At 37.6% G+C, this 26,663-nt stretch overlaps 1 protein-coding gene across 2 annotated transcripts in view; it reads right to left on the reverse strand.

Annotated features, from left to right (window-relative positions):
* Window positions 1–26,663, reverse strand: part of LOC145497719 (adhesion G-protein coupled receptor V1-like) — a 75,144-nt gene that overhangs the window by 45,011 nt on the left and 3,470 nt on the right. For both annotated transcript variants that reach the window (XM_081477563.1, XM_081477555.1), the window contains exons 3-29: window positions 25,385–25,624; window positions 24,916–25,020; window positions 23,834–23,947; window positions 22,075–22,947; window positions 19,579–19,843; window positions 18,753–19,046; window positions 18,076–18,194; window positions 16,957–17,040; window positions 15,662–15,746; window positions 15,221–15,321; window positions 14,479–14,635; window positions 13,695–13,897; window positions 12,434–12,957; window positions 11,604–11,836; window positions 11,236–11,438; window positions 9,891–10,053; window positions 9,046–9,100; window positions 8,260–8,395; window positions 7,477–7,601; window positions 6,547–6,672; window positions 5,387–5,601; window positions 4,560–4,786; window positions 3,857–4,163; window positions 2,897–3,088; window positions 2,101–2,390; window positions 1,307–1,724; window positions 755–924 (exon numbers count right to left, since the gene is read on the reverse strand). In XM_081477563.1, the coding sequence (XP_081333689.1) occupies window positions 755–924; window positions 1,307–1,724; window positions 2,101–2,390; window positions 2,897–3,088; window positions 3,857–4,163; window positions 4,560–4,786; window positions 5,387–5,601; window positions 6,547–6,672; window positions 7,477–7,601; window positions 8,260–8,395; window positions 9,046–9,100; window positions 9,891–10,053; window positions 11,236–11,438; window positions 11,604–11,836; window positions 12,434–12,957; window positions 13,695–13,897; window positions 14,479–14,635; window positions 15,221–15,321; window positions 15,662–15,746; window positions 16,957–17,040; window positions 18,076–18,194; window positions 18,753–19,046; window positions 19,579–19,843; window positions 22,075–22,947; window positions 23,834–23,947; window positions 24,916–25,020; window positions 25,385–25,624 (6,024 nt within the window). The remainder of the gene's footprint in view (window positions 1–754; window positions 925–1,306; window positions 1,725–2,100; window positions 2,391–2,896; window positions 3,089–3,856; window positions 4,164–4,559; window positions 4,787–5,386; window positions 5,602–6,546; window positions 6,673–7,476; window positions 7,602–8,259; window positions 8,396–9,045; window positions 9,101–9,890; window positions 10,054–11,235; window positions 11,439–11,603; window positions 11,837–12,433; window positions 12,958–13,694; window positions 13,898–14,478; window positions 14,636–15,220; window positions 15,322–15,661; window positions 15,747–16,956; window positions 17,041–18,075; window positions 18,195–18,752; window positions 19,047–19,578; window positions 19,844–22,074; window positions 22,948–23,833; window positions 23,948–24,915; window positions 25,021–25,384; window positions 25,625–26,663) is intronic.

Consider the following 26,663-nt stretch of genomic DNA (forward strand, 5'->3'; position numbering starts at 1 on the left):
TTCTCACAACAACAACAACTTTTATTATTATTATTATGACTCGCATATTTACAATTTTTACAGAAATAGATATACAGATTAAGTCAAAAAATGCTTGATAATAGCAACAGCGCGAACCCACAGGTAGCCTGGGCTAATCTAGGCGGGCCACATCTATATTTATATTAAAAAATAAATAAATAAATAAATAAGATTGTTATGCAGCTACTTATAGAAGGATTTACAAAACCGTTTAATACAAGTACATTTACACATTTTGATTGACACTAGGAGCTATGATTTACTAGAGATAAACTCAACTATGGGTTAAAATTAATCAGGAACTAAATTTAACAACTTGAGTCAGGGTGTCGACTTCAACATAGTCATCTCACGCAAAGCTTATGATTAGTTGATTACAACGACTGGGAAAAAAATTGGGGTGCCCATGCTCGTTGGTGAGCTAGAGCCATTTTTCAACTGACAGAGCTCAATATCAAGGCAAATCCGTCATGTTTTCAATATGCGTGTGCACAAGCGCGCGCTAATGACGCCATAAATTATGCGCAGTAAGGATGCGCAATGCAAATGTGAGGAATGACCTTAAAGCACGAACAACGTTTTGTGTAACATCAGTAATTGAAATAGCAGTAATTTCTAAGCTGTATGATAGTAGTATGAAAAGGGTTCAGAATGACTTTAATGAACATCAAAAATCGCAAAATTTGGCATGTCCCATTAAATTACACCTTATTCCAAACTCATGTTCACTTACAGTGCCAAAATCCCCAGCTGTTCTTGTGACATTCACAACCGACCCAGTGTGTGGTTCATGGACGCTGACTGCACTTGCCGACAGCTGAACGATTCCATTAGCATTGTCGTTCTTGTTTATCACAACCTCTACCACACTTGATGCACCTATTCGAGGGGAATTGTCTGGTGCTGGTTTGTATGAAAGAAAAGAAAGCAATGAAGATTAATGTAAGAACACAAAAGTACCAAGTTCGTGTCAATAATCAGTCAGATCAAGTGACAAAGCGTACAAAAACTTGAAAGAAACAAAAAAAAAATTACAAAATAGTTTCTTTTAGTGTCTCATGTACATGCATGTAGCGATTAGGTATCACAAATTTATCAACTGTTTTCCATTGTTTTACACGTGCAAGTAAATTACTGTGCTTTAATCCAAGTCCCATACCAAATATTTTCCGGATACTGAAATATTTAGAAACTGGCAATGACTTGAGCAATTTTTTTCAAGGAGTTTCTTCGCTTTTGTTGTATGAACCATCTAAAAACGATCCAAATAAGAAACATAACCTACCAGGAAACACTGGATGGCCTCCAACCAGCTGTACATTCGTTAAATTCACCATTATGGACTCTGCAGCTTCAGGTTTATCGTCATCCAGCACCATCAAACTAACAGTAGCATTTGTCTGTCCGTCGTTAAACACAACAGCTCCCATGAGGGGTACATAGTCCTCATTTGGCGAAGCATTTCCTCCTGTGCTACTGTAGTTCACTCTGACAACACCTTGACTCCCTGACATGCGTTTTATCGTCAAGTTCACAGTCATGTTGTTTTCAGTGACTGTGTGTTGAGAAGGAGAAAATACAAATACGCCATACGGATCATCACTAGCTAGAATGGTGATGTTGGACTGTGTTCCTTCATCTGCTAGGCGGCCTGCAGACACGTTCATCAGGTGAACCAGAAAACTCTCTGCAAGCTCGGGATCCTGGAAAACAGTTAAAAGTTCTCAACAGTGTTATTTATAATTTGACATGAAAGTACTGAGTCGTGATTTTAATGATACATTCTTTCAAAAAACAGTGTTTTTACGTGATATGAGGATCCTAGACGTTTTCTTGAACACCGGCGTATTCCTTCACCAATAAATAAAGTAAGTGAGGGAGGGAGGTAAGGTGAAACGGAAAGACAGATAGACGGACAGATCGACAGAGGAACAGGAAGCAGATGTACAGAGAGAAACATGGAGAGACGGGCGGCTACACAGACAGATGAACAGACAGACTGACAGCCACACAGACAGATTGACGGACGGAGGGAGGTATGGAGAAAGGGATAGTAAACAATTATCTAAAATAACATACAGCATCTTGTTTGATCCTGATAGCAATCTGCGTGGTGTTGCTGAATTCACTCAGCAAAACAAAGCCATCTGTGTTCTCCACATCGTGGGCACCTGGTCCTGACACTTGCCAGTAGACATTTGAAGGACCTAACAAACCACGTGTTCTTCGGACTGTCAATTGCACAGTACTGCCACTCCCTTCACTAACAACACGACTGAGAGAGTCTGGGGCAAAGCTGATGATACCAAAGGCATCATCACTTGGAAGAATTGTTACGTTCGCTGTCTTTGCGGCGGGATTTAATTCGGCTATAAAATAAAATTACCAATGCAATATTTAATATCAACTTTCATGTAGATCATTTGAATGCATGGGGCGAGACTACACGTACTTCTTACCACCAGACAAAAAATACAATCGAGCTATAAAGTACCGCTCAAAAGTAATTTACCACTACTCGTCTCGTTTCTCTCGAGACGAAAATTTCATCTCGAGACACCAGATTCTTGTCTCTCGACACGAGATTCTCGACTCTTGACAAGAGAGTCTCGTTTCGCGAGAACCAGTGAAGCATGCATTTTGGAATAAATTACAAGCAGTTAACTTGCAAGGAAACGATTAATTTGGGTGCTCTCACTCTATTTTGAATCAGATCACACGACTTATTTCTTCTATACACAGCTAGGCTATTAAGGTTTTATAATGAAGCAGTATGTTATGGACTCCCACTAGTCTCAAGGCCAGCCCATACTTGATACACTGTATATCTGGCAAGGTGACATCAAAGTATAATGAATTGACTTAGAAAGCATACCTCCACCCTCAGCATTAAAAAGGTCCACTCTGAATGTCTTCTCACGCTCTGAGATGTTGTCATCAATGATTTTGATGTTAATTGTGCTATTGCGAGAACCAGATGCAAACTCTACAGCGCCTGTACTATCAATAAAATCCTCTGGTGACTTGGCTGTGCCTGCAACAGTCTTCCACTGGCACTTCACACTCCCTGAAAAAAAAATTGAAAATAAAGTTTTATGTAAGCAATTTCACTGCTAGAAATTCATGAGGCTACATACTGTTTGCTAAGGCCATCTGGTTGAGAACTGTGTCAGGAAGGACTGCTTTTAGAGACTACATGACATAGACAGTGGAGGCAATATACAAAAACTCTTGTGATGCCTGTTAGAGCTCGATAAAGCACAGAGGAAATTTTGGAACACAAGAAAAAATATAGAAAAATGAACTGCAGGCAAGTGCTTCTTACATCTCTAAAGAGTGTTTAAATAATGAAAATGTTTTACAGTTCAATCGAAGTATAATTATAATTACATAGCATAGCTTCGGCAACTTTACGTGACTTGAGAAATAAATTTAAGGTGCACAGAACAACAGAACAATACCTTTCTATGTTAACTCAATATCGTCAGTCAAAAAATCGCAAAACTGACCGCATCGTATTCTTTAATTAATATCTCAACAATTGTTTATAACATCATAGTCTACTGTCTCATTTGAAACGGTACAAAAATACATTCTAGGAAAAAAAAAAAACATTTGTCCAGATGGAAACTAGGAGTATTTTTTTTAAAAAATTTAAATCAAAAAAAAAAACCTCTGTTCTCTGCATGTACATACCTTTGACCTAGGGCAAAACAATTTTTCTCTGAACTCTGAAAATTAGTGGTTCCTACTAACCGAGGTGAGCCAGTGATGCATGTACTTCTTAAGTTACATTAAGGTGTTGCTATACATGTACGTGTGCATGGCATCTCACCTAGTGTTCCTTGTGCCCTGATCACATGGAGTGTGAGTGTCTGCGCACTTTCCCTGGTGTCAATTTTAAACTGGGAGGATGATGGTGAGATTGTTTCATTTGCAGCTGGTACATTTGACATGAACTGCAGCAATCCATTGGGATAGTCACTCTCTTCAATAGTGATGTTCACTTCTGTAAAGCCAGGTTTCAGGCTGGCAGCACTTGTGGCAGTACTACCATCCATTGGTGAAACTGATGTTAGATTTAGAGTAAAGTATTCAGCTACTTCAGGCAATGAGTCATCATTCACTGGAATTGTTACAACCTAGAAAGGAAACACAGTCAGCAACTCAAAAGAAGTTTACCACATCAAAGTTTTTATTGAGATTACTACATTTTGGTATATTTTGAATGATCTGGTTTGATCTCTAGAATGTTTCATTTCAAGGACTACAGGTATTCAAGGACTTTTCAAGGACAAATCACCAATCTTCAAGGACCTGTTTTCTTCTAGGTGGGGTGGGAGGGGACGGACGCACAAAATACAGAGTACTCTTGAAAACCCCACTGAAATCCAGAATAACTGTTAGACTTTTCACATAGTTGTGTCTTACCAAAATGACAACCTTGACACTAAAACTATTTTCTTCACTTAAAATTTTGTATATCTTTGTCCAGACAATATTTCTTTCAGAAAACATGTCTCTCTCTCTCTGCCTACCTTCTCATTTTCATTTTCTGCAAAGTCCACACTACCACTGGCCATTATGAAATCATCTGAAGCCAGTACAGAGGTCGAGACCTTAAACACGCTCCAGGAGACAGTCGCTGATCCAAACAGACCCTTTGATCGTTCAATAGTCACAGTGACATTGTTGGACTCCTTCTCTACTATTGGACTAACTGACTTCAAGCCAAACAGTCCATTGGCATTGTCACTCTTCAGGACTAAAAGATAACAAAAAATATATTTTGTTAAGTTGTTGTCATTGGTGTTATTTTTGCTTTTCTAATCAGGAGAAAAGATAGTCTTTTTCCCCTTACAGCACAAACGCTCAATGATGAGCCTTTTTCCTCTTTTTCCCTTTCCCCTTTTTTTCTCACTTTCACAGATTGAAGTAACCCAACACAACCAGGACTCAAATCAATGGTCAAAATATTTTTTTTGTTCCACATCTTTCCTTACTTTTCACAGAAGTAGTCAATCACCATCATGGCTCCAAATAACTTTCAAGACATTGTGACTTCATTGTACAAATCACGGTTTGTGCATCTTGAAAAGTTTAGCCTAAATTTTTCAAGTTCTTTGTTTGTAATCCGTAACAATCTTCTCCATTCTCGACCAATCTTGTTCCTTTATGGTTTATAATTATCTCTTTGGTGTTTTTCTATCTTAGTAAGTTATTATTTTCAGCTTTCCTTCTATTTAAAGGTAATTCTGAGCGTGGCCAAAGTAACTCAAAAAAGCTACCACATCTTCCACATTGTCTTAATATACTTATTTAAAAAGAAATAAGAATAAAGATGATAGCATTGTTATCAAGATACCTTCAAGTATCATTTTAAACTCAGCCGAGGTAGTGTCCAATCTAGCACCTCCCATGGGACTGTACAGCACTAAAGTATATGGTGTGTCATCCTCTGGGGTGTCATCATCAACTGCGCTTATCTCTATCTTTCTTTGTGTGACCTCAGGTTCAAATGTTAAATAGCCATTGATTGGTGTGAGCTCCTTGTTAGGCTTGGCCATTTCCTTGACTGAACTAAAAAGAAGATTCAACAGATAGTCACAGAGTGTAGCATGAGATTTATTATAGTTGGTTTCTTTTAAAGAATGATATCACCCCCTTAGCCTGTACTATCTAGATATGTTTACATGCATATGCCTTGGGCACAACATTTATACACATGTAAAGGTATATCTAATTAATCAAGCTCCAGGATATTGGCCCAAGATCTTGATAGTCGTCTGTGCTTAATTTGTACAAAAAAAGCGAGGGCCAGTAGTCTTGTAGAATTTTCCTGAGCAAGCTTGGTTAATAAGACATTTTCTTTACACAACTGAAATGTTCAGAAAAATGTCTACAATCACGGACTGGAAAAACATTGCAAACTTCAAGCATCCATTCTGATTGGAACGCAACTAGGCAAATCCTCACGTGTGATGTTAAACCAAAACAGAAGGGAAAGAGAGTGTGAAGAAAAAGAAAAGAAACATTTAAAGTGAAAGCAATATCTTTCAGAACCATAAGCCATAAAACTATCAGAAAATCTTCAAGAGTGATCATGCAATATCAAATTGGGGCAGTACCCAGTCCAATACTTATAGAATATTGGCCCAGCAATGGAGCAATTTGATTGGTCAATGTTAGTTAAATTGGCCCTCTGAACTAACTTGGTCAAGTAATAAGATGAGGAAGTACTCCACATCAAGAAAGTCAGTAGTCTCCTTTAGGTTGCAGCCTATCTGCCTTTAAGTCTTTGTTTTCTATTTTTTCTAGTGAAAATTCAGCTGGTGTTGAGCTCTCTTTCGGTTGGTGAACTTAGCTGGCAGCCATCGCTTAGCTACACCCCTGTCAGTCTGAAAGTGGACACAACTCTAAAGTAGGGTGCTGCGTTGGTACAATAGGCATACATGTAGAGTATGGAGACAATACAACTATTAAACCTGTGCATGTGTGAAGAATGTAAACACAGCGACAACTTACTCTGCAACCAATACTTCAGGATATACTGTAATGTCCTGAATGCATCCTGTAAACTGTGCCTCTGACATCTGTCCTTTTCCTACATGGTACACTCCACTAGGGCTAAATGATCCTGAGGGGATGGGCCTAAACACAGAGTATTCATTTAAAATATTGTGACAGTCTTGATACTTGTGAATTTATATACTTCCCTGTACTTGTCTTATGATCACAAATTTGATCACAGATCTGTCTGACAGGCAGCCAGTATGTTTTGGACTTTTTAGTTGTAAGCCAGTTGAAATATTGGAGGGTAGGTGCCTCAAAGGTAGCAGATCAGAAGAGGAGGGCAGTATCTCCTCTGCAGCAAGGTTACCATGGCAGCCCTGACACAGCCCACCTCGAGGCACCTGCCAACACAGCACTGTGAAAAGACTGTGTGTGTATAAGACAATTATACTGTACTTGCCCACATGTAGATAGGTTAGAGGGAGTGAAAAAACAAAAAAGCCGCCAGGTGCAAAAAGCATCAAAATTAGAATGTTCCTTACATCTTTTGATAGCAGTTTAAAGTCTTCAGAAAACACCTGGCTGTTGCAATGATGTTTAATAGCTTTGTAACATACTTTTGTACAGAGAGGTTTTCAATTGAGTGTTGATTGTAATCAAGCAATTATGTTGATTTTGGTTTTGGTTTTGGTTTGGTTTTGCTACCATTTAAGATTGGCTGAGTAGTAAAATTGGTAAGTAATTGGCTTGGATTTGGTTTTGGTTTTATAACACTCTGTTGAAAACCACTCTATACCCACTTGTACAAGTACTTTAAATCTACATGTACATGCATTCGAAAAGGAACATCCATGCATCCATGACTCACCATGCATACACATATAATAAGTCCCATGAATGCAGAGAGAAATCATGCAGAATTGTTTAATTTCAAACCCTTACCATGGATTGCCAGCTGGATCTCCATCCAAGTAAAATTGAACTTCATTGTTACCTGTAGGATCGACAGTAAAAACCACAAAATGCCAGCTGTTGTCAGCTATGTCCTTGCCAAAATTTACCTCAGTCTGAAAAAAGGGAGAAGTGCTTTTAGTCAATCATCTAAAAGGTCCACACATGACAATCATAAATACAGTAACCACACCATTTTGTTCTGTCCATGTTCCTTTGACGTTTTGGTCGAAATTTTGTGTATATTTTCAACAAATTGAAAAAAAAATGTTCAGAAACAGCAAAGTAGCTGCCATGCGCGACTGTTGTTAGTTAGACTTAGTGCCTCAGATTTGCACAAAAAGATGACATTAAGGCAAAAATGTACATACATATGATAAGTAAGAGCTGAAAAACACTGACTCATTTAAAAATCTTAAAATCCGTTATTCTGATAGCCACACTTGGCCTTTGATATTGAATGTGTTGCTAATTAATCACATTTCTACTCCCTAGGTCATCTGTGATTAATCAATAGACTATTTTCGATAATATTAAAATTCAGCTTGGCAGTGAGGCGTAGAGGACACAAACAAAGGAAATTGAATGACATGTTTATTAATTTCTCTTGTTTTTGTTCTCTAGGCCTCGCTATCAAGCTGAATTTTAATATATTGAAAGTGGCCTATTAATCAACAGAGCAGCTGTTTAAACACGGACTTCTCTACCCCCTTGGTAAGTATCTGGAATCTGGTATGGCATTGCTTTAGGCAGACGTATTAGTTATTCACTCACCTTGTTTGATGAGTAAAAGAAGTGTGCCATTGTGGAAGACCCAGATGTGTTAAGTGCCAAAGCAAAGTTCACTACATTCCCAGCCACGTTGGCTATCAGATAACCATACTTCCCTTTGGTAGCATTCACCCATAGTCTGAAAAGCATCAGTTATAAGAAAATTAGTTACACCTGTAAGAGCTACACATGATAGACATACGTGTACTCAGTACTCAGGACATTTTTCTGAAAATTAAATTGTGTAAACCAAGGAGATCTCAGGTTGTTGTACATGTAGATCTCTATTATGAGTGTCAGACTATCAAAATATTTCAGAAACAACAGTCCATTGGTACCAAAAAAGGAAAAAAGGAAATTGGATTTAAAAAAGCGAAAACTATGCAGAATGACTTGACATCCAAAGCCAAGCTATAAAATCAAGGTGCCCACCCCTGCACAAATCCCCCAGCCACCCTGTACACCACCCTGAGGGAGACTGCTGCCATCAATAATATTATTGTTTTGCATTTAATTAAGCCTAAATTGCATTTAGCCACATTCTAATATCATTACTAGTCTGAGTATGGTACTAACAGGACACAAGCCACAATGGAACTATAAAGACCTAACCCAGGTCAGGGCTTCATTGAATGTTACAATTACGGAAAATGTTTAGGTCAAATAGAGGAAAGGTATCTGGTATGTTTGTGTAAGGGAAAAAGGGGTTAAGCACATTCCCATATTAGAATGATGACTGAATAACTTCATTCTTACGTACAGTAATAAAGAAAACAATGCACTGCTTACCTCACACTAAATTTGGATTCCAGACCTGTTAAACCAGCAACCTCAACAAATGATTCTGTGAAAAATTAAGGCAGCACTTGAGTTACCAGTAACATCAGTGAAGACACATTTATGGCATGCAAATTGCTAATACACCTGCTATCAATCTATGTGGAACTGTCAATTAATTTTCATTTGCTATATGATAAATAAACCAGAATTATTTTTCAAGGGATGATTTCTCATGCTCTAAAAATTTTTACGGTGATTTCTTTTCACATAAATTACAAATTTTTATGAACAAAAATTTGTTTGGTCGTTCATTCTGTGGGCATTCATTCATGTCATTAACTTCTTTGTACCATCGACTTCCAACTACATGTAACAAAATATCACATAAAGAATTTTCAAAGATGAAATTTTGTGTGATAAATTTTGGGATTGATTTTCATGTGCTGAATTTGTAAGAGTTGAACAAACATTGCATTTTCAAGCTTAATGCTAAACCTGGGGGGTACTCCCTTAACAAACTAAAGGGTATAGAGGTATGTGCAGCACTACAGGGTACAGATTTTAACCATTTCAATCAGGAAGTTTGAATCCCTTCTCAAACATTACTCATATAGAATCTATACCTGGTTAGCCAAAGTCATGTAATAGTGATATGCACTTATTTTAGATGTCTGAAGTGGGGTAACCCATAAGTGAACATATTTTGGTCTGAAAAGGGTAAGGGTCTCAAGATACATGTATGCAGGGGCCTGCACATTCCCTCTGGCAGTTTTGGGGAGTATTTCCTGTCCCCCTTGGAAGTTAACCAGCACATCTAGTCCACTGGCATCCAGTATGCATCTAGATCAGCTCACCATTATTAGTTCCATCAAAACAAAACACATAAGTCTCAGTGTTTGGCCTCCGCTGAGCAGGCACACTCTTAACTCCTGACATCACTGAGCCAAGAAGGAACAAATCATAAGCATTATCTGATCTGGCTAATGATGCTGCAGCTGTCTGAACTTCCCAAGCAACCTGCAAACAAAAATACAGCATGTGTTTAGAATAGATAATTAAGGTACCTTCAAACCAGTAATCACATCAGGCTTTTAGCGAAGATCTAACAAAAGAGGGACCAAAGTTTTAATGTTCCATCCTCTTATAGGGATGCGTGCCCAATACAACAGTTTACGTGTAAGATGTTGCAGAAAACAACTCTAAATGTCCACGATAGCATTAATAGCAGCATAGCAATATATATTTAAAAACCAGTGTACACAGCCCCTGCACAAGGCACTGCTCATCTGCCAGAACTGCAGTCATATCTACAAATTACAATTTGCACTGTGGCTACACAGTGCAAATTGTGATTTACAGATATGACCACAGTCCATAGACCAGGGGTTTCATTAGAAGCCGGCAACCAGCGAAAATTGCCACCTATTTTGTCAGAATTTACCTCTTACCACTGCCTACTTTGTCTGTATTTTCACTCAAATTATTAAAAAAAATTCATCAGTTTGCCGCCTACTTTAGTTAGCTCAGACGACTATTTCAAAACTTATGGAAAACCCTGATAGACCTTAACCCTTTACCCCCTAAGGCGAACGGCAGTTTTCCCAAATCGGCAAATAAAGACACTCTGCCTGTGTACAATATGCCATTTGAAAGCCACTAATCAGCTTATTTAAGAATTGACATCAGCAGCTATGAAAGAGGAAGACATTTTGAGAGAAATTGCTTTAAAATGGGAAAATGAACGACTTCAAAAATGTATCAGTCTTCTACTATATTAGGTATACCCCTAAACTATAGCTTATTTAGCAGCTCTTAGTGCATAGCTTGATATGAAACAAGTCTTGCATTCCATTTGCATCCCGAAAAAGGAACTAAAAACTTCTGGGGGTGGTCAACCATGTCTTGGATGGGAGGGGGTTAAAATTTTATGACTTCAATGAGCAGATCTTCACAAGACAATTTTCATGGCAAAAATTCATAGAAATCAATCAAATATTCACAAAGTTATGACCTTGTGTGCCAATTTGAACTCTTAGGGGGTAACAGGTTAAGTGGTCCATGGACCTTAAGTCCAAAGGATGCCTACATGTACACAGCTTTGTCACAAAAGAAATCATCTAGGTAAATTCATGTACATGTGTAGACACGACAAAATTGTATGTAAATTAAATTGCAACTTATAAACTGCGTTTGACTTACCCTGATAGTACCCCACGAGCCTTGATCCCTTAACACTGTCAAATTTTTGGTAGTAGTAGCTTCCATCCCAGGTTTGAAGTCTTCTGGAATGTCAACTGACCTTTCGGCAAACTTCAACAGTCCATTTGGATCATCATTGGCAGTAATTGTTAGAAAAGCTCTTGATGGGCTGCTAATGATCCCATCCAGACCCGTTTGGATTCCTGGTAATCATGAAGTTAAAATTTTTATGAACGTAAAAGGTCTCAGTGTATATTCTGTGGTTTATAAACATTTAAAGAGTGGTCTGACTACCGACAGTAATTAGTTATTTATTCCAACAGATAGATATACGTTCTATTACTGGGAACTGCACAAATAGTTTTTACCTGTTGCATTTATGAGATGAAGTTCAAATGATTCATCTAGCTCAGCAATACCATCTTGGACTGGTGTCAGTGTTATAGACTCAGATGATAAGCCATTGGTGAATGTAACAAAGTCAGCAACATTTGTAAACTCTTGGCCTGGTGACAGTTGTGTAACACTACCATTGGGAAATTTACGCACAACTTGCCAGTAAACCCTGACCTCGCCAAACTGGGCAAATTTTCTTTCAACACTATGAGAAAAATTAACATTAGCAGAAAATTCAAAATTATACATGAATAAAATTGTCACCTAACTATATAATAACACTAATCATATATTATTACCAAACTGAATGGCACATCCACTCTAACAGCACAAATTTTATCACATTATGCTGCCAAGTGCACCATTACTGCCTAACATGGGCAACTACATGTACATGAACTCCACTACAGGTAAATCACACAGGTGTTTCAATTTGTGTTTTTCAATTTGTGTGTACATTGTACACCTGTAAAAGAGATCAGGATGGCCACTTATCATTCAACTAGCATTGGGATCAAACCCTGGATGTAAGAGAGAGTCAAATACAGTATTTATTCACCATCATCTTCCAAAATAATTTATCAAAAATACCCATGATGCTCACAGCCATTCAGCCATGGATACATGTAGTTTTCTCAATATCATTATCTCTTTCAGTAATCTTTTAAAATTTACATGTATCTTAGCCAATGCAGTTAGGGTACATAGGGTACATATAATGAAAACCTAACAATGCTTTTTCTACACCCAGAATTGACAATAAATCATAAAGTACGTGTATCATAAAGTAAATGTATCTTACGTAAATTCTACAGTGGCACCCTCCTCTGTTGTCTTGTTTAGTGAATTGGAAGCAAACTGGAATTCCCCTGTTCCTTTGTCACTAGCCAAAATGGACACAGTAGCAGTAGTTTCATTATAGAGCACTGTGTCTCCAGTTGAATTTGTGAGAATGACTTTAAATGTTTCCACTCCCTCTGGGGAGCTATCATTGAGCACCAACACAGAAATGCTCTTTTGGAACTCTCCAACATTAAAGATCACTTTTCCTGACTTGGCCTGGTAGTCACCAGAGGAGGATTTTGCAGTACCATCCTCTGTTTTATAGAAAACATCAACAACATTGCTACCATCGCCTCCACGTTGGATGGTGAAATTGGCATAGTGCCCCTCTTTCACTTGTATTGACACAGGTAGAGCAAAATACACTGGGTCATCATTCTTGGTTATGATAAGGGTAGCTTCACGCAACTGCTGAACAGCTAACTTTGCGATGCTTGAGATGTTGTTCAGGTGGACTGTGAATGATTTGTTTCCTTCAGGAATCTGTAAAAATATAAAGATCAATTTAAAAAAAACCCTCACCCAAAATCCAAGATAAAGAAACTTGTCATTTAGAATTTATCTTTACCTTGAACTTGGCAAAAAAGTACCTCTATTCAAATAAAACTGACAAAAACTGAATTTAACAGTATACTGATTGTTCAGTAGCTATTTGACAGCTGTGTTGGTAAGTCGCAAGGATATAATAATATAAAAAAAAAACAATATAATAAACTAATACAAAAACAATAAACCATCTAGAGAGCTGGAGAGACATTCAGAAACCTTGCAAATCGATCACCTTCACCTCATGATTTACCACCTCTTCTAGTGTTCTTCCAATATTCATATATATGGTTCATTGGACCAATAGATAAAAAATTCCATCTATACAGTATCGTAAACCAAACTTACATGTACATTAAATGTGGTACCTGCATTAAGCAGACAATGGGAGATGAAGGAAGTCAATTTGAAAATAAGGGTTGCTGGCACTCTCCAACAATTAGCATTTTATTTAGTATAGTGGGCTGGCAATTGTCAGTTATTGTTACAGCATTGCAAACAGATATCTCAGCTTATTGCACACTTACTATACATACAATTAAAAGCCTTCAAGTCTAGACAAGAGAAAGGGGTCAAACAGCAGATTGCCAATTTTTTTTTTACAATAAAATCTCACTTGTCATCATTTAAACGTCACAAGCACATCATATATCTAGACAGAATTGAATACTCACAGTATCTTGCAGAGAGTGAATGATTATGAACTTAGAGCTATCCCCAGCTGAGAAGGTAACCATACCAGATACTGGAGAGACATCTAGAGATGGATCTGCACCATTATCAGCAGTGATATTCCAGAAAACAGACACAGTACCAAAGGTTCCTTTGTCACGGAAAACCTCAAAGCTGGCACTTTCTGTGTTGAGCTTGGATTCATCTGGATTGCCAAATACAAATGGTGGTATTTAACTCAAATCACAGAATAAAAAGTAACATACTGATAACATAATGCAGTGAAATGCAAATCCACTACGTAAGTTAACAACAAAAAATGGTATCCTTGCCGTCTAGTGGTCAGCAGTGTAAGCAGTTAAGCATGCTCCAAGGAGACCCTGTGCCTACATTTGTGCAGAGCTTCAGCTGTAGCATTTTGTTCATGCGTGTTGAGTTCTAGTTCTCTGATTTGTGCTTTTTGTTCATCATCTTATCCCCCTCTTTTTTCCACTGTCTGTTCAGTGTGATGGGTGTCACAAGGACTTGCACTGGAGCTACACTGTACATGTGTATGGCTGAGTTGTGGGGGTTGCCAACCATGGGAGTCAGGTGCTTTATCATTAGGGACCGCTGATTGAGCTCCTAGTGGAGGCACCTGGATTCCACCGATCACCCAATTCCCATGTAGCCATGCAGTTGTTAAAGGTAACTTGTCCAGGTAGGTTGGTAGGTAGGGAGGAGAAGGAGGGGAAGGACATTTGGTTCACTCTTACATACATGTACATGGTACTCATATAAATTTACCGATTGTTTTGATGATATTCGGAGACTTAAATCCAACCACTCCATATGGATCATCATTTTCAACAATAGTAACATTGACTGATATCTGGTCTCCAAGAACTCCCTTCTGTCCTGTAGGCCCTTCACTGTAAAGCTTCATTGTGAATGTCTCATCAATCTACGAAGAAAGAACAAATATACTGTTCTAGCTGTCTAAATGATGAGAACTAGAAGGAATCTCCAAATAAATTCTGCTGATATTTAATTTGCTAAGACCTAGTAACATTACTGGTTGGGCCAAAATAGACAAAAATGACCAGATTTTTGTCTAAAACAGCATTTTCCAGATCCAGATTAAAGATAACCATACTTCCATACAAGTATTTGTATTGTACATGCATAGGGTGAAGATATTGTGGTGTACAACATATAAAACCAAACAGCTCTTTGTCGACCAGCTCTCATAAAATAAACAGATGTACACATGTACTACCCAAAGTATGTTGAACAATTTAAAAAGATCTGTATTCACTAACTGCATTTACACTGCATGCACCATACCATTTTCCAACACAGTTTGAGGAGAGTACAACATTTTGAAGAGTTGTTGAGCTTGAAGCAATCTTGATTATAAAACTCAAAGACAGCAAATACTAAATAAAATGTTTAACTGATAACAAAAAATTTAAAGACCGGTAAATCTTTATTCCTGAGAACAATATCCCATGGATATGGATTAGTTTTGCTTCCAATGTATACATACCTCTGGAACATCATCATTTATGGCAATCACTAAAACTGTCCTTTGTCGTTCACCAGGAAGGAATTTTTCAGAACTCACACTGCCATAAAATTCATTGGCTCCTGAAATTAAGTGAGAATGTTTCAATCATGATATGTGAATTACAACAAATTTCAATCAGAATATTACAATATTTCAAGAGATGTTGTAAATAATCTGCAAATCTATCACTTTCATAGTTAATTCAATTTGTCTTAATGTACTTGTATCTTTCATCAATCTAGTCAGTACCAATAACAAACTCCAAAATTATAAGAACAGGTACATCCAAAATTTCTACTGTGCAGTTTATAACTAGAAAGAAACAAATGTTAGAAGGACACCTATCCATTTCATTCAGAAAAACCGTTTCAGCCTTGCTAGTGAAAATTAATAGTATTGTGAGAAAAGAATAACCCTTACCAGATGGAGTCATTCTAAAGGCTACCCAGCGGGTGTCCAATGCACTACCTAGCCGCTCGATAACAACATTAAAGGACTGGCCCTCCTACATAAAGAAGAAACGAATACATGATCTCATAAACTGTGTTTGACCACTTTATTACTTGAGCCTACATGTTAAGTCTATTAATGTGACTCCGTTTCTGTTAAACTGTGGAAAAAGAAATCACCCTTTGGTAAGTACATGTACTTAAGCTTCTCAGTAGTATGTTATTGTTGTGCAAAAAGTCATTACTTGCGATTTTTGATTTCAATTTTGGACTTTGGCCACTCCTGGGTCAAGTACAGTATTTCAATACATGTATATCCAAGTCATAGAATAACTTGTGTAAGTGGCACACACAAAACTTTATATACTGTACAACATCTTATAATAAGAAAACTACTAAAAAAACACAGTGCAAAAAAAAATCCTGTTTACAATGACAAATTGATAACAAAGATGATATCGCTATTCCTAGAAGTTTCTAGGGCTGTCCAGACTCTTGATTGATGAAGACATTGTTAATGAACTGCATTATCATGGCTGCCACAGCCATCAGGTTTCAAATTTCCCTCGCTTTTCAGACTTTTATGTAATAAATATGTAATATCCCTGACCAGCTAAAAACATGTACAAAATGTCAGATTTAGCAGTGGCCTTTAGCCTCCCCTGATAACGATCCTTTCTGCACATTTCTGTAAGACTAATAAGTTTTCAAAAAATTCACCTTCTGTAGTTTGTTCTGTTATTAAGGAAAAACATTGTGAGATCAGAGTGACCTGAGATGTTTTTTCCAGCCTTCAACGGTATTAAATCAGTGGTATTATGAGTTCAAATTTCCCTGACATCTCTAACCCTAACTTTCCCTGACCTACTCAAACTCATTAATAATTCATCAAGTTTAAACCACAGAAATCATGACCATAACAGTGTTTGGATATCTGATCTTAATTAGCACAGATTTTTGCGATTTTATTTCCCCATTTTCTGCTTAGTTTAGGTTTTGATTAAGAACATGTATCAAACAATCAAGACAGTGTTTGACCAAATTTCCAAACACCTCGAAGTTCATCAAAAATACTCCACTGTACATCATATTTTCAGCTCTCTTCTCTGTGTTTGGAAATATGATCAAACATGATCTTTCTTGTTTGATATATTACTTGAGGAACATATGCTTTTTATTCCTTGATCATTTCCTGACCGTTGCCGGGCAACTCTGATTAAGCATTCTTGAGAACCCAAGGCCAAATTTACATTTCTTAAAACTCACCTGTATAGAAATTGCTGTGTCACTTTTGAATTGAAATGTTCCTCCAGGATTATCACTCTCTTCAATGGTCACCTGTGCACTGCTCTATGAACAAAAAAGCAATAATTGATGTGTGATGTAATCAGTAATGAAGACACTGTACATCAGTCTGTTTAGTTTGTTGATACACAATCCAGTTGATACAAATAACTTAATGGCTGCAATCAAAAAATGATTCGCTTTCCAGGCTTGTAAAAATAGATGTGGTTAGTACATTTATACACATTTATATGTACCTACATGTACAGTCACTACATCAGCAACAAGAAATTTATGAAGAAAATCGGGTTAATAAGAAAGTGAGACTGGGGGACATTAGACCTTGGAGGGGCCCTCAGAGGGGAATACTCATCAAGTGATACAATGGGTAGCTAAAGCAACTTGGAATGAAATTTTCACCAGTACTTTACAGTTGTCTGAGTTCAGTGAGAGGGAAGCTTCTTTTGTTCTATGAAGAGGCAGAGGGCCGACTTCAGAGACAACTTAAAGTGAGATTCAATTAGTCCTGACCAGCAAATTTATTTGACTTTCCATAGGAGGAAGGTAAATTCATAAAGATAAACATAAGACGAATTAATACAAATTACTAACCGAAGACGGCAGAAAACTAAGAGGAAAATACAAAACAGACTATAAACTAAACCGCTTACCAAAATGCTGGCAGCGGGGTTCTGAGAACCAAGAAGTTAGAAGTGTACCGGACGATAAACTAGCACTAAATGAACATGAAGGGATAACCCAAATATATACACAACGAAATTTGCGTACGACGCGAGAAAAAAAGCATACAGAATGGGAAAAAATACATTAACATACGGAACAAAAAAGGACACAAAGAAAACACGAAATATGGAAAACACAAAATAGCCGCAACATTTTATATTTTAATAATATTTGTTCATCACACATACTCCTGTGTGCGTGTGGTCTGCTTTCCAATTTGAATATTGGGTCTCTAGAATTTGTCATTAGAATCTGACAGATTCTTAAGGCCACAGGTTTAGGGTTACGGCTTAAAGCAAGAATCAGCCTATAGTAAAATAAATATGGTAATACAAGCCAGAATATAGATAGACTTACAGCTCCAATTTGAAGTCTGTCTAGGTCCGACACATTGACAAGGTTGACAGTGAAGACTTCAGCAACTTCAGGAGTATTATCTGGTTTTATTTCAATGGTAATGTTTACCTCATCATGACCTTCAAGATAAAATAAATTCATTAACATAGCACATACACGTACATGTATAACACATGAATTATGTTTACTGTAGGTAGTGTCAGCCCACACTATCAACTGACATATTGACCGACACTCTGTGAATATGTCAGCTGAGTATCAGTCAACACTCAGTCAATACACAGCCGATGTATTAGCTGAAAGTACAGCTGTAGGTCAAGTGTCAGTTGAGTATCAATCAACTGTCGGCCATATATTAGCCATGTATTGGCCAATTATTGACCGATACACTGCCAATGTTCAGCTGACCTATCGATCAAGTGTTGGTTGATATGTTGGTTGACAGGGTCGGCCAACACCACTTACAGTGAACATGATCCAAACACATTACAGATGGACCTAAATTGCCAGTCAATAATGAAATTATAATAATTATTGTTTTTAAAGCAGCCAATTCAAGTGTTGGTAAACCTTTAAGCCTAACAGTATGGTAGGGGGTTCTAACTCAGGAGAAAAGGGGCAGGAAGGCTTGGTTTGGAAATACCAACTTGGCTTTCAATAACTGCCAGCATAAATACCTTCTTCAAACACAACTTCCCCTCTCTGTGGACCAGTGTCATTGGCGTAAAATGTGGCGCTATCACTTGTGATGTTCCAGTGTACAACGACCCTGTCTGCAGTTCCTGTCCGTCTCACCGGCAGCTGCATAAACAAAGAAGAAGGACCAACTGGCTCCTGAACAGAAACAGACTGGTGTGCTGTGGAAAATCCAATTTCCCCATTGGCATCCTGGGCTGTTACGTTTAGGAATGCAATAGATCTATTTCCAATCTTTGGTGATGAGGGTGTCACTGAGTTTACTAAACCAGATGCTATTGAAAAAAATTGTATTGTTACCATCAATAAAATTTGTGATACCTGGTAAATGTAGATCATAATATTCTACCAACTGTATTGTAACTTCAAGACTAAACCCCAAGCAAAATTCAAAAAGTGGGAGGGCTTACATTGTATGTACTGTACAAGCATGTATTGTATGTTTTCCAGATCCCTCCTCTCTTTAAATAGATATACAATGTACACATGTATGTGTATTGATGTAAAGAATGCCAGAAATCTGATTTAGGGAAAATGTTTTCAAATCTGATTCCTTTAGAGACATTTTAGAAGTCAGTATGTACATTAGTGTCTTATTTAAAAATTTGATTATGAGCTCAAGATTTCTGGCATGAAGGCCATATCAACTATGTAGAAATCAAATGCAAAAAACCCATAAATATTATCTCTAAGTTAGTAGAATTCAAGCTAAAATTTACTTCAAATAATGGCGAAAATTTGTGGGTTGACATCAGGGGTTAAAATGATGAAGGCTTGCAAGTAAAAGCACACTATAGAGTCATGTACCTCCTCCCTGTAAACTGACAGCAGTCAGTTCAGCCTTAAAAGAAGCCCCAAGTTTGATGAATCCATCATCTGCAACCTCCACTGCCATAGAAATGCTACTTGAGCCAGCAGCTATTGAGACTGTGGGTGGATAAGTAAGACCAACTTCATTTGAAGGGCTATTGGTGCCAGGCAGGATGTAGACAACAGTAAGGTTAACTGTAACATCACCAACCAATCCACCCATCCTTGTGATGTTCAGGTGCAGTTTACGGGGAGCACTATCCTGTTTAGTGTAAGGAAAGAGAGGATTGAGCTTGAGCATAAACTGTACACTGCATAACAATCACTCAAAACCAATCTTACATGTATATCACTAGTTTAAGGGAAGGGGAAGGGTAAATAGAAGATGTATTTTTCTTCTGTTTAATTCACTATTTAGTGATGCCAATTAGAAATTTCTATTCACTAATTAAAAACTATTAATTTTTCTCGCACAAGCATGTACCTTCATCTACATTGTACACAGCATATTAATTGTTGAAAGACCATGATTGTTCAGTTAAAAATAAAACACTATCCTCAGACTAAGCTTCACCTTGCATTTGTCTCCTTTCCCCCCAAATCAGTGTTTTTACTTTGATAAGTAACATGTGTATTGCCAATCAAATTTTGTTGCTCATTATATTAAGCATTAAACAACTGAACATTTAAAAGTCATTATTAATACTTCAAACCTTGACCAAATCAATAAAGCTGTACAGTCAAACCTACTGTAAGCAAACACCCTTGGAACTACAACTAGTGAGACAATCTCAGATAGTGCAGAGCACAATTGATAGTTCTGGCACGGTAGTCCCATAAGTACTCACCCCTGCTCGGTTCACTTCAGGTTTGTGTCTACCTTGGTAGTCTGCTAGGGCTTTTCCCCTTTGCAGTGTGTATGTTTCAAGGTTGTATTTTCATTCAAGGTCCAAAAACTACATACAAATTACTACTGGTGTTTTATGTTGATTTTCGTTCATTTTAAATTCAATAATATGTTGAAGCAGCAAACATGACAATTTAACTCTTCATGCCAACTCTGTAACTTGATACTTTTTGTTTTCCTCGCACAGGCATGTAACCTGAAACCCTTGTTTTCTCCAAAACACACGGAAGATGTGCTTGTTTTTCGGAGATAAATGAAAGAAAGTTAAATATCTGATGTAGTGATGAAGAAACGGAACAGAAACAATGTTCTACTAAAAATGCAAATTTTCCTATCACCGATGAACAAGAAATAATTTAATTATCAGATAGTCACAAAATACCACTTTCTTTTTCTGTTGCCACCTTTGTTGTTAATAAAACAATTCAAAATTAACACACAACAATATTGATGGCTGAGAAGCGTTTCAACGAAAAGTATTAAAGATAAACAGCGCTACTTGGCCGATATGAACAAGTCTCCTTAAAGACTGATTAAATTAATTTGCCCTTTCATTAGGTGCCACAGAGTCTGCATCAATATTTGAGCACTTTCCTGGTTTCCTTTGTCACAAATTTACAATTTGCGGAGTATTAAAGCCACTAACTTGGGAACTTTCTGGTCTGTCTTACAGACACAATTAAGGTAAGAAATAAACAAGTTGCTAAGGAGAAGCAATACATTTGAACCCTGACAAACACACTATTGTAGATTGAAAACAGCAGATGACATTTGTTGACCCGACCTGTGTGTAATTCTAAAAGTTACGCAGCCACAGTAACGTTTCTCTTTTGCAATAAAAAGGGACAATTGGCGCTACCTGAAAAATAACTGCCGGCCTTGGTCACATGACATGACATATAAAATACCGCGTGGAAAGAAGTGTATAACACTAACGATGCTAGAACGCATGTGTCTTACATGTTGAGTTCTACCATAAGGAAAACCACTCAACATTTGTATGTGATTTCGTATGCAAAGTATTCTCCACCTACTATAGAAGCCACAAACGCGAACTAATCTACGCATGTGCTTAGAGCAAATTAGTTATGTTCTAAAGAGAATGGTACCACAAGGAGAGCAAGGGGTTACCTGAAACAAATATATAGCTTTGCGATGTTCCTATCCAAGTGACGGCGATAGAACATGTTTTACGTAGAGTAAACATGTACCTTTCCCACCCCACCCACACCACTTCCTTGCCTCTAGAATAATTAATTAATTGAAGTTAATTAATTAAACAAACATTAAAGTTTACACCTTAGCACCATAGTGCCTTAGCGCTATAGTGCCATAGCCCTATAGCGCCTTAGCGCCGTCGCGCCTTAGTACCTTAGCAGCAGGCAGCCCCCAAAACCATCCCAATAGTACACTCTGCACTAAAAAGTGATAACTTAGGAAAGGAGTCTGGAACAGCATTTGGGCATAGCTGGGTCCATGAATAAGCATCCACTCAAAAGAAATGTCCACCTACATGTACATGTAGGTACATGTACAATTTAGTCTCTAAGCAGACTTGAAACTCTAGTACCTTTACACATACTTACCATGTTTATTCTCTGCTCACTGTCTGCTGCAAATTCAAAGACTCCATAAACATTGTCACTATCACGAACAAAGAAATTAGCCCTTTGCGCTGACAGAGTGTTATCAAGCCTTGCACCTCCTGTAACATTATAAAGCTGTATAGTATACTCTTTACTCTCTTCTGGGATAGAGTCTGGGCGGACAGTGACTTGGAATGACAAAAGATTGTCTCCAGGGGAGAACCTTAACTCTCCAGATGTTGTCTCAAAAACAGAGCTTGCATCACTGCTGAGGATTTTCCAAGAAACTGCGACATCACCGAAAGTACCAGCACTGCGATTCACATTAAATGTACCAGTCCTTACACCAGTATCTTCATCTAAAATGCCCGGATATTGACCAAATGCGATGATTCCATGCTGATCATCATTTGGCGAGAGAACCACAGTAGCCATACCAGGTGGCTTAATGTAAGCATTTTGACTTGCATTTACCAAATGAACTGTAAAATTCTCCGCTTGTTCTGGTACTTTGTCATTAATCAATCGAACAGTGATCATCTTTTTTGTTTCACCAGCTTGAAAAGTTAATGTGCCCTTATCATCATGATAATCCTCTCCTGCAATGGCAGAACCTGCAGCAAGAAACCAGTCTACAGTTGTGATCTCATTGACAGGCCCAATTTCAGTGACACCATCAGTGCCAAGTCCCCTGGAAACTTCAACCTCAACAGAGGTTTGATTCTCAGGAACTGTAAGGTCATCAAGTGGAAACTCTAGCGGAGCATCATTGGCAGGTATTTTGACAATAATTTGCTTTGCACTTGGCTCCACTGTAGCTCCTCCACTTGCAGATTCCAGAGTCAAAGTGAATGATTCTTCATTTTCTGCTACCTACATGCACAAACACAAAGGTGCAGCGTGAATTGAAGTTAATGACATCAAAATCTAATTAATCATTCAAATCATTCTTTAGACACTTCACTGCAGAGCTTTAAACATAAAAATTTAGAAAACATCAAAATGAAGCATTATAATATTATTTATTATGTTTGTACAATTTATTGTACACTGAATGAAGTGGTAAAGTAATACAATTTGTATGAATACACTGCAATCTTACTTCTGAAATCTGTGACCTGCAAGGTCTGTGTACCTGCAAGGAAGTCTACAGTAACAGCATTTTTGGAACACTTTTGGGCGTGGATAGTAGGTGCATTTATGGTGATGGTCATGATATAACCTGTGATATCAACTGTGATTGGGTTTATTCACCCAGTATTTGGACTCTCATTATGAGTCTCATTATGTCTGTATGTGACTTTGAGTTACAGTTATGTAATGTATTGGTTACATGCAGATCAAGTTTGGCTGTGAAGCTGTAAGGAGTTTGCATGTACTGTACAATATGTGTACAACACCTCCTCTGCACACAGTGAGGGTTCAAAAAACTTTTTTAACTTTGATATTTTGTTTATTTCTATTTAAATACTTCATCAGAAGGTGTTATATTTCAATTAATTAGTAAGTTCACTTCTCAGCAGACATAGTACATGACCTGTTAAACAGCTCTGCCATGTTTACACTGCCTTATTACCAGTGTGTAAGGGAAAAATGGAAATTAGCCACCAAAAACTAGGGGGTGTCAGGAGAGATGTCTTCATTCCCTTTATGCTCTTGCCCCCAAAAAAATCTATGGGCAGAGGCAGGTAACTACATGTACATGTCCATTTGGTTGTATGTGTTTCAGTCAACATAAAAAGTATCAAACTCTACTTACATTATCTGGCTTCACCTCAATGGCAAGATTTGCCATGTTCTGTCCATCTGAGAAGGCAACCACCCCACTGTTACTGATGAAGTCATCTAATCCATTGTTTGGTCCACTTGCAACCTATCAAACCATGATTATTGTCTGATTAGATACAGACATTTTATTTTCTGTTTTGAATTCACATAAAATCTGTACCTGTTATATGGTATTAATATTAAACAATCCTGTAAATTATACAGTACATTCATCTTGGTACCAAAAATAAAATCATACACTGTACTGTAAATTACTTATAAAATAACTGAGCTACTACGTGCACTCTCATTGGTCGATAGGTGTGCTAGGATGAGAGTATGTACACAATGTTGTGACGTCTTAGATTCGCGTGTATTCTCCCAACCCTCCTCACGTTTAGATGAGGCTATCTAAACACGGAAAAAGTGCTCTATTGCATAAATTTACCAAATTAGATTACGAGCTCGAGATTTCTATCATGTGATGATGAGGGTGCAGCCTCAGTCAACTATCACATATAGAAATCAAGAGCAAAATTAATAATCCAATGGTCTTAGTTAGCATAAATCTACCAGAACTTCTATTAAGTCCTCTTCACAGATACTTTGAAAACACAAAGAAGTCCGCCAGTTTGTAAGCATATCTAAAGTTGGATAACACTATTATCAAGGAAAATCGTTAAGTAAAATATGTATGTAGATAAGAATTGACAATATCTATTTTCTTAATAATTCACTATGGTGTCATTGTTAACTTCTGTAAACCAAACTTTATTCATTCTTCTGTAACTAAATCAATGAAAAAAAAATTGTAATCTTTGTAATTGTGGAAATAAATAAATAAAGGCAAAAAAACAAACAATAAACAACAACAACAAAAAAGTTTGTAAACAAGTGTACACTGCAAGGATCTACTAGGCTACTCACTATCTACAACAGAAGAGATATTGAGTAACGTAGCCAATAATAAAAGGGCATTCGTGATAGAATGCTAGTAGATTTATACAAATGTACTATAAATTATAGAAAACTTTGAAAAATGTACCAGTGCAGGATCATAAAAAATGTACTTACCTTCCAAGATACTTGCACCATACCAATCAGGCCAGCCTTACGAGTAAGCTTGATGTTTCTTGCATTAGCTTGACCTGTAAGTTCATCCACCACAAGTGGTCCAGTCTACAACAAAGGGAGATGAAATGGCTTTACAATCGTCTTTTATCGTAGACTTTGTATGTAAACATATTGATATAAATACATTGCATGTACACGTAATAGTGCTAATGTATTTTTATTTATGGAAAATAAGAATCAAAAACCATTTGAAACTTTGAGAAACTAAATGATTTGTATGTTAGATGCCAAAGCTTAAGATTCGACATCATTTTTTCCACAAACTTTTCCAAAGCATTGAACCTGCTGTTACAATTTACATTGAAACATCAATGGTAGGTATATTTGGACTCCAATATACAAGATGTTACATGTACATGTGTATGACAAGCTTCTGCAACTTAGAACCTATTCACAGTTTTCAACATACCTCGTTAAAACCAATGATACCAAATGCGTCATCATTGGCTAGTATTGTTAGATATGCCACTGAGGGTGATACCACAATTCCAGATCCTGTCACAATCAGTTCTATAGCAAATGTTTCATTGGCTTCCGGGATTTCGTCATCTGTTATGGTAAATTTACACTCCCCAGAGGTGTCACCTGCTTGGAATTGTATGTTTTGTGAAGTGCCAATCACATCTGCATCTTGAGCAGAGGCATTCATCTAAAACAGCAAAACCAGATTCAATAAAATGATCAACCAGGGCTGTCATTAAGTTTTGATTCATCTGTAGCCCATTATAAACTTCTTACTTTATGAGTAAATAAATGTTGTATGAGCAACTACAGACAAGTTAACTTGTAACATAAATGGCTGAACAAGAATACTCAGCCATAACAGGTGTTATGGGCTATAGCCCTTAATGACTGCCCTGATCAACCACGCAAAATAACTTCTAAAACTCTTGAGACAGTATCAGGATTTAAACATTTACGAGGAAGTTACACCAAGGCCTAAATGACATTCAAGTTTATGACAAATTTCTGTGCATGATTAAGCAGCCAGCTTTTATAACTAACCACCTCTCATTATGTACGTGTCTTAAGTGACAGCATGTAAAAATTACAGTGCATCTTCAAGTACTACAAAAAATTTAAGTCTGCCCCAAGCCATACAACTGCACAGTATATGTCTCACATGGCAAGACATTACATGTATCCTGATTTTGGCAGCAGGAAGTGACTACAGGAGCATTTCTACATGTATACTTGCCCTCTGGTCTGGATGGGATGCTAGTCCATCACAGTCCAACCCAGTGACTCAGACCAGGGCTCAAACTACATGTAGGTAGGTAAAGTTTGCATACAAGCCAAGTGGCCCGCCAGGCCAGAGCTCAACCCGGTTTCTGTAAAAAGACATGGCCAGGAGTATAAATTTCTACTCCCCCCGGTACCCGATACCCATTTATACACCTGGGTGGAGAGAGGCACTGTGAGAGTAAGGTGTCTTGCCAAGAACATGATACAGTGTCCCTGGCCAGGGTTCAAACCCGGACCGCTCGATCCGAAGACAAGTGCACTAACCATGGCACCACTGCGCCTCCCTCTCAAAGTAGCACCACCTAATGTGAGGTCTAGTGAGCTGATTATTAGGCCACTGCATCTCCCACACATAACCTTGTAGTACATGTACCAGCTGTACTATAAGTTGACCACCAAAGTGACCACCTTCTCGCAAGGTAGTCGCTATCTCAAAGTGTTTA

The sequence above is a fragment of the Orbicella franksi genome, chromosome 1 (genome assembly GCF_964199315.1).
Source record: "Orbicella franksi chromosome 1, jaOrbFran1.1, whole genome shotgun sequence".
Lineage (NCBI taxonomy): Eukaryota > Metazoa > Cnidaria > Anthozoa > Scleractinia > Merulinidae > Orbicella > Orbicella franksi.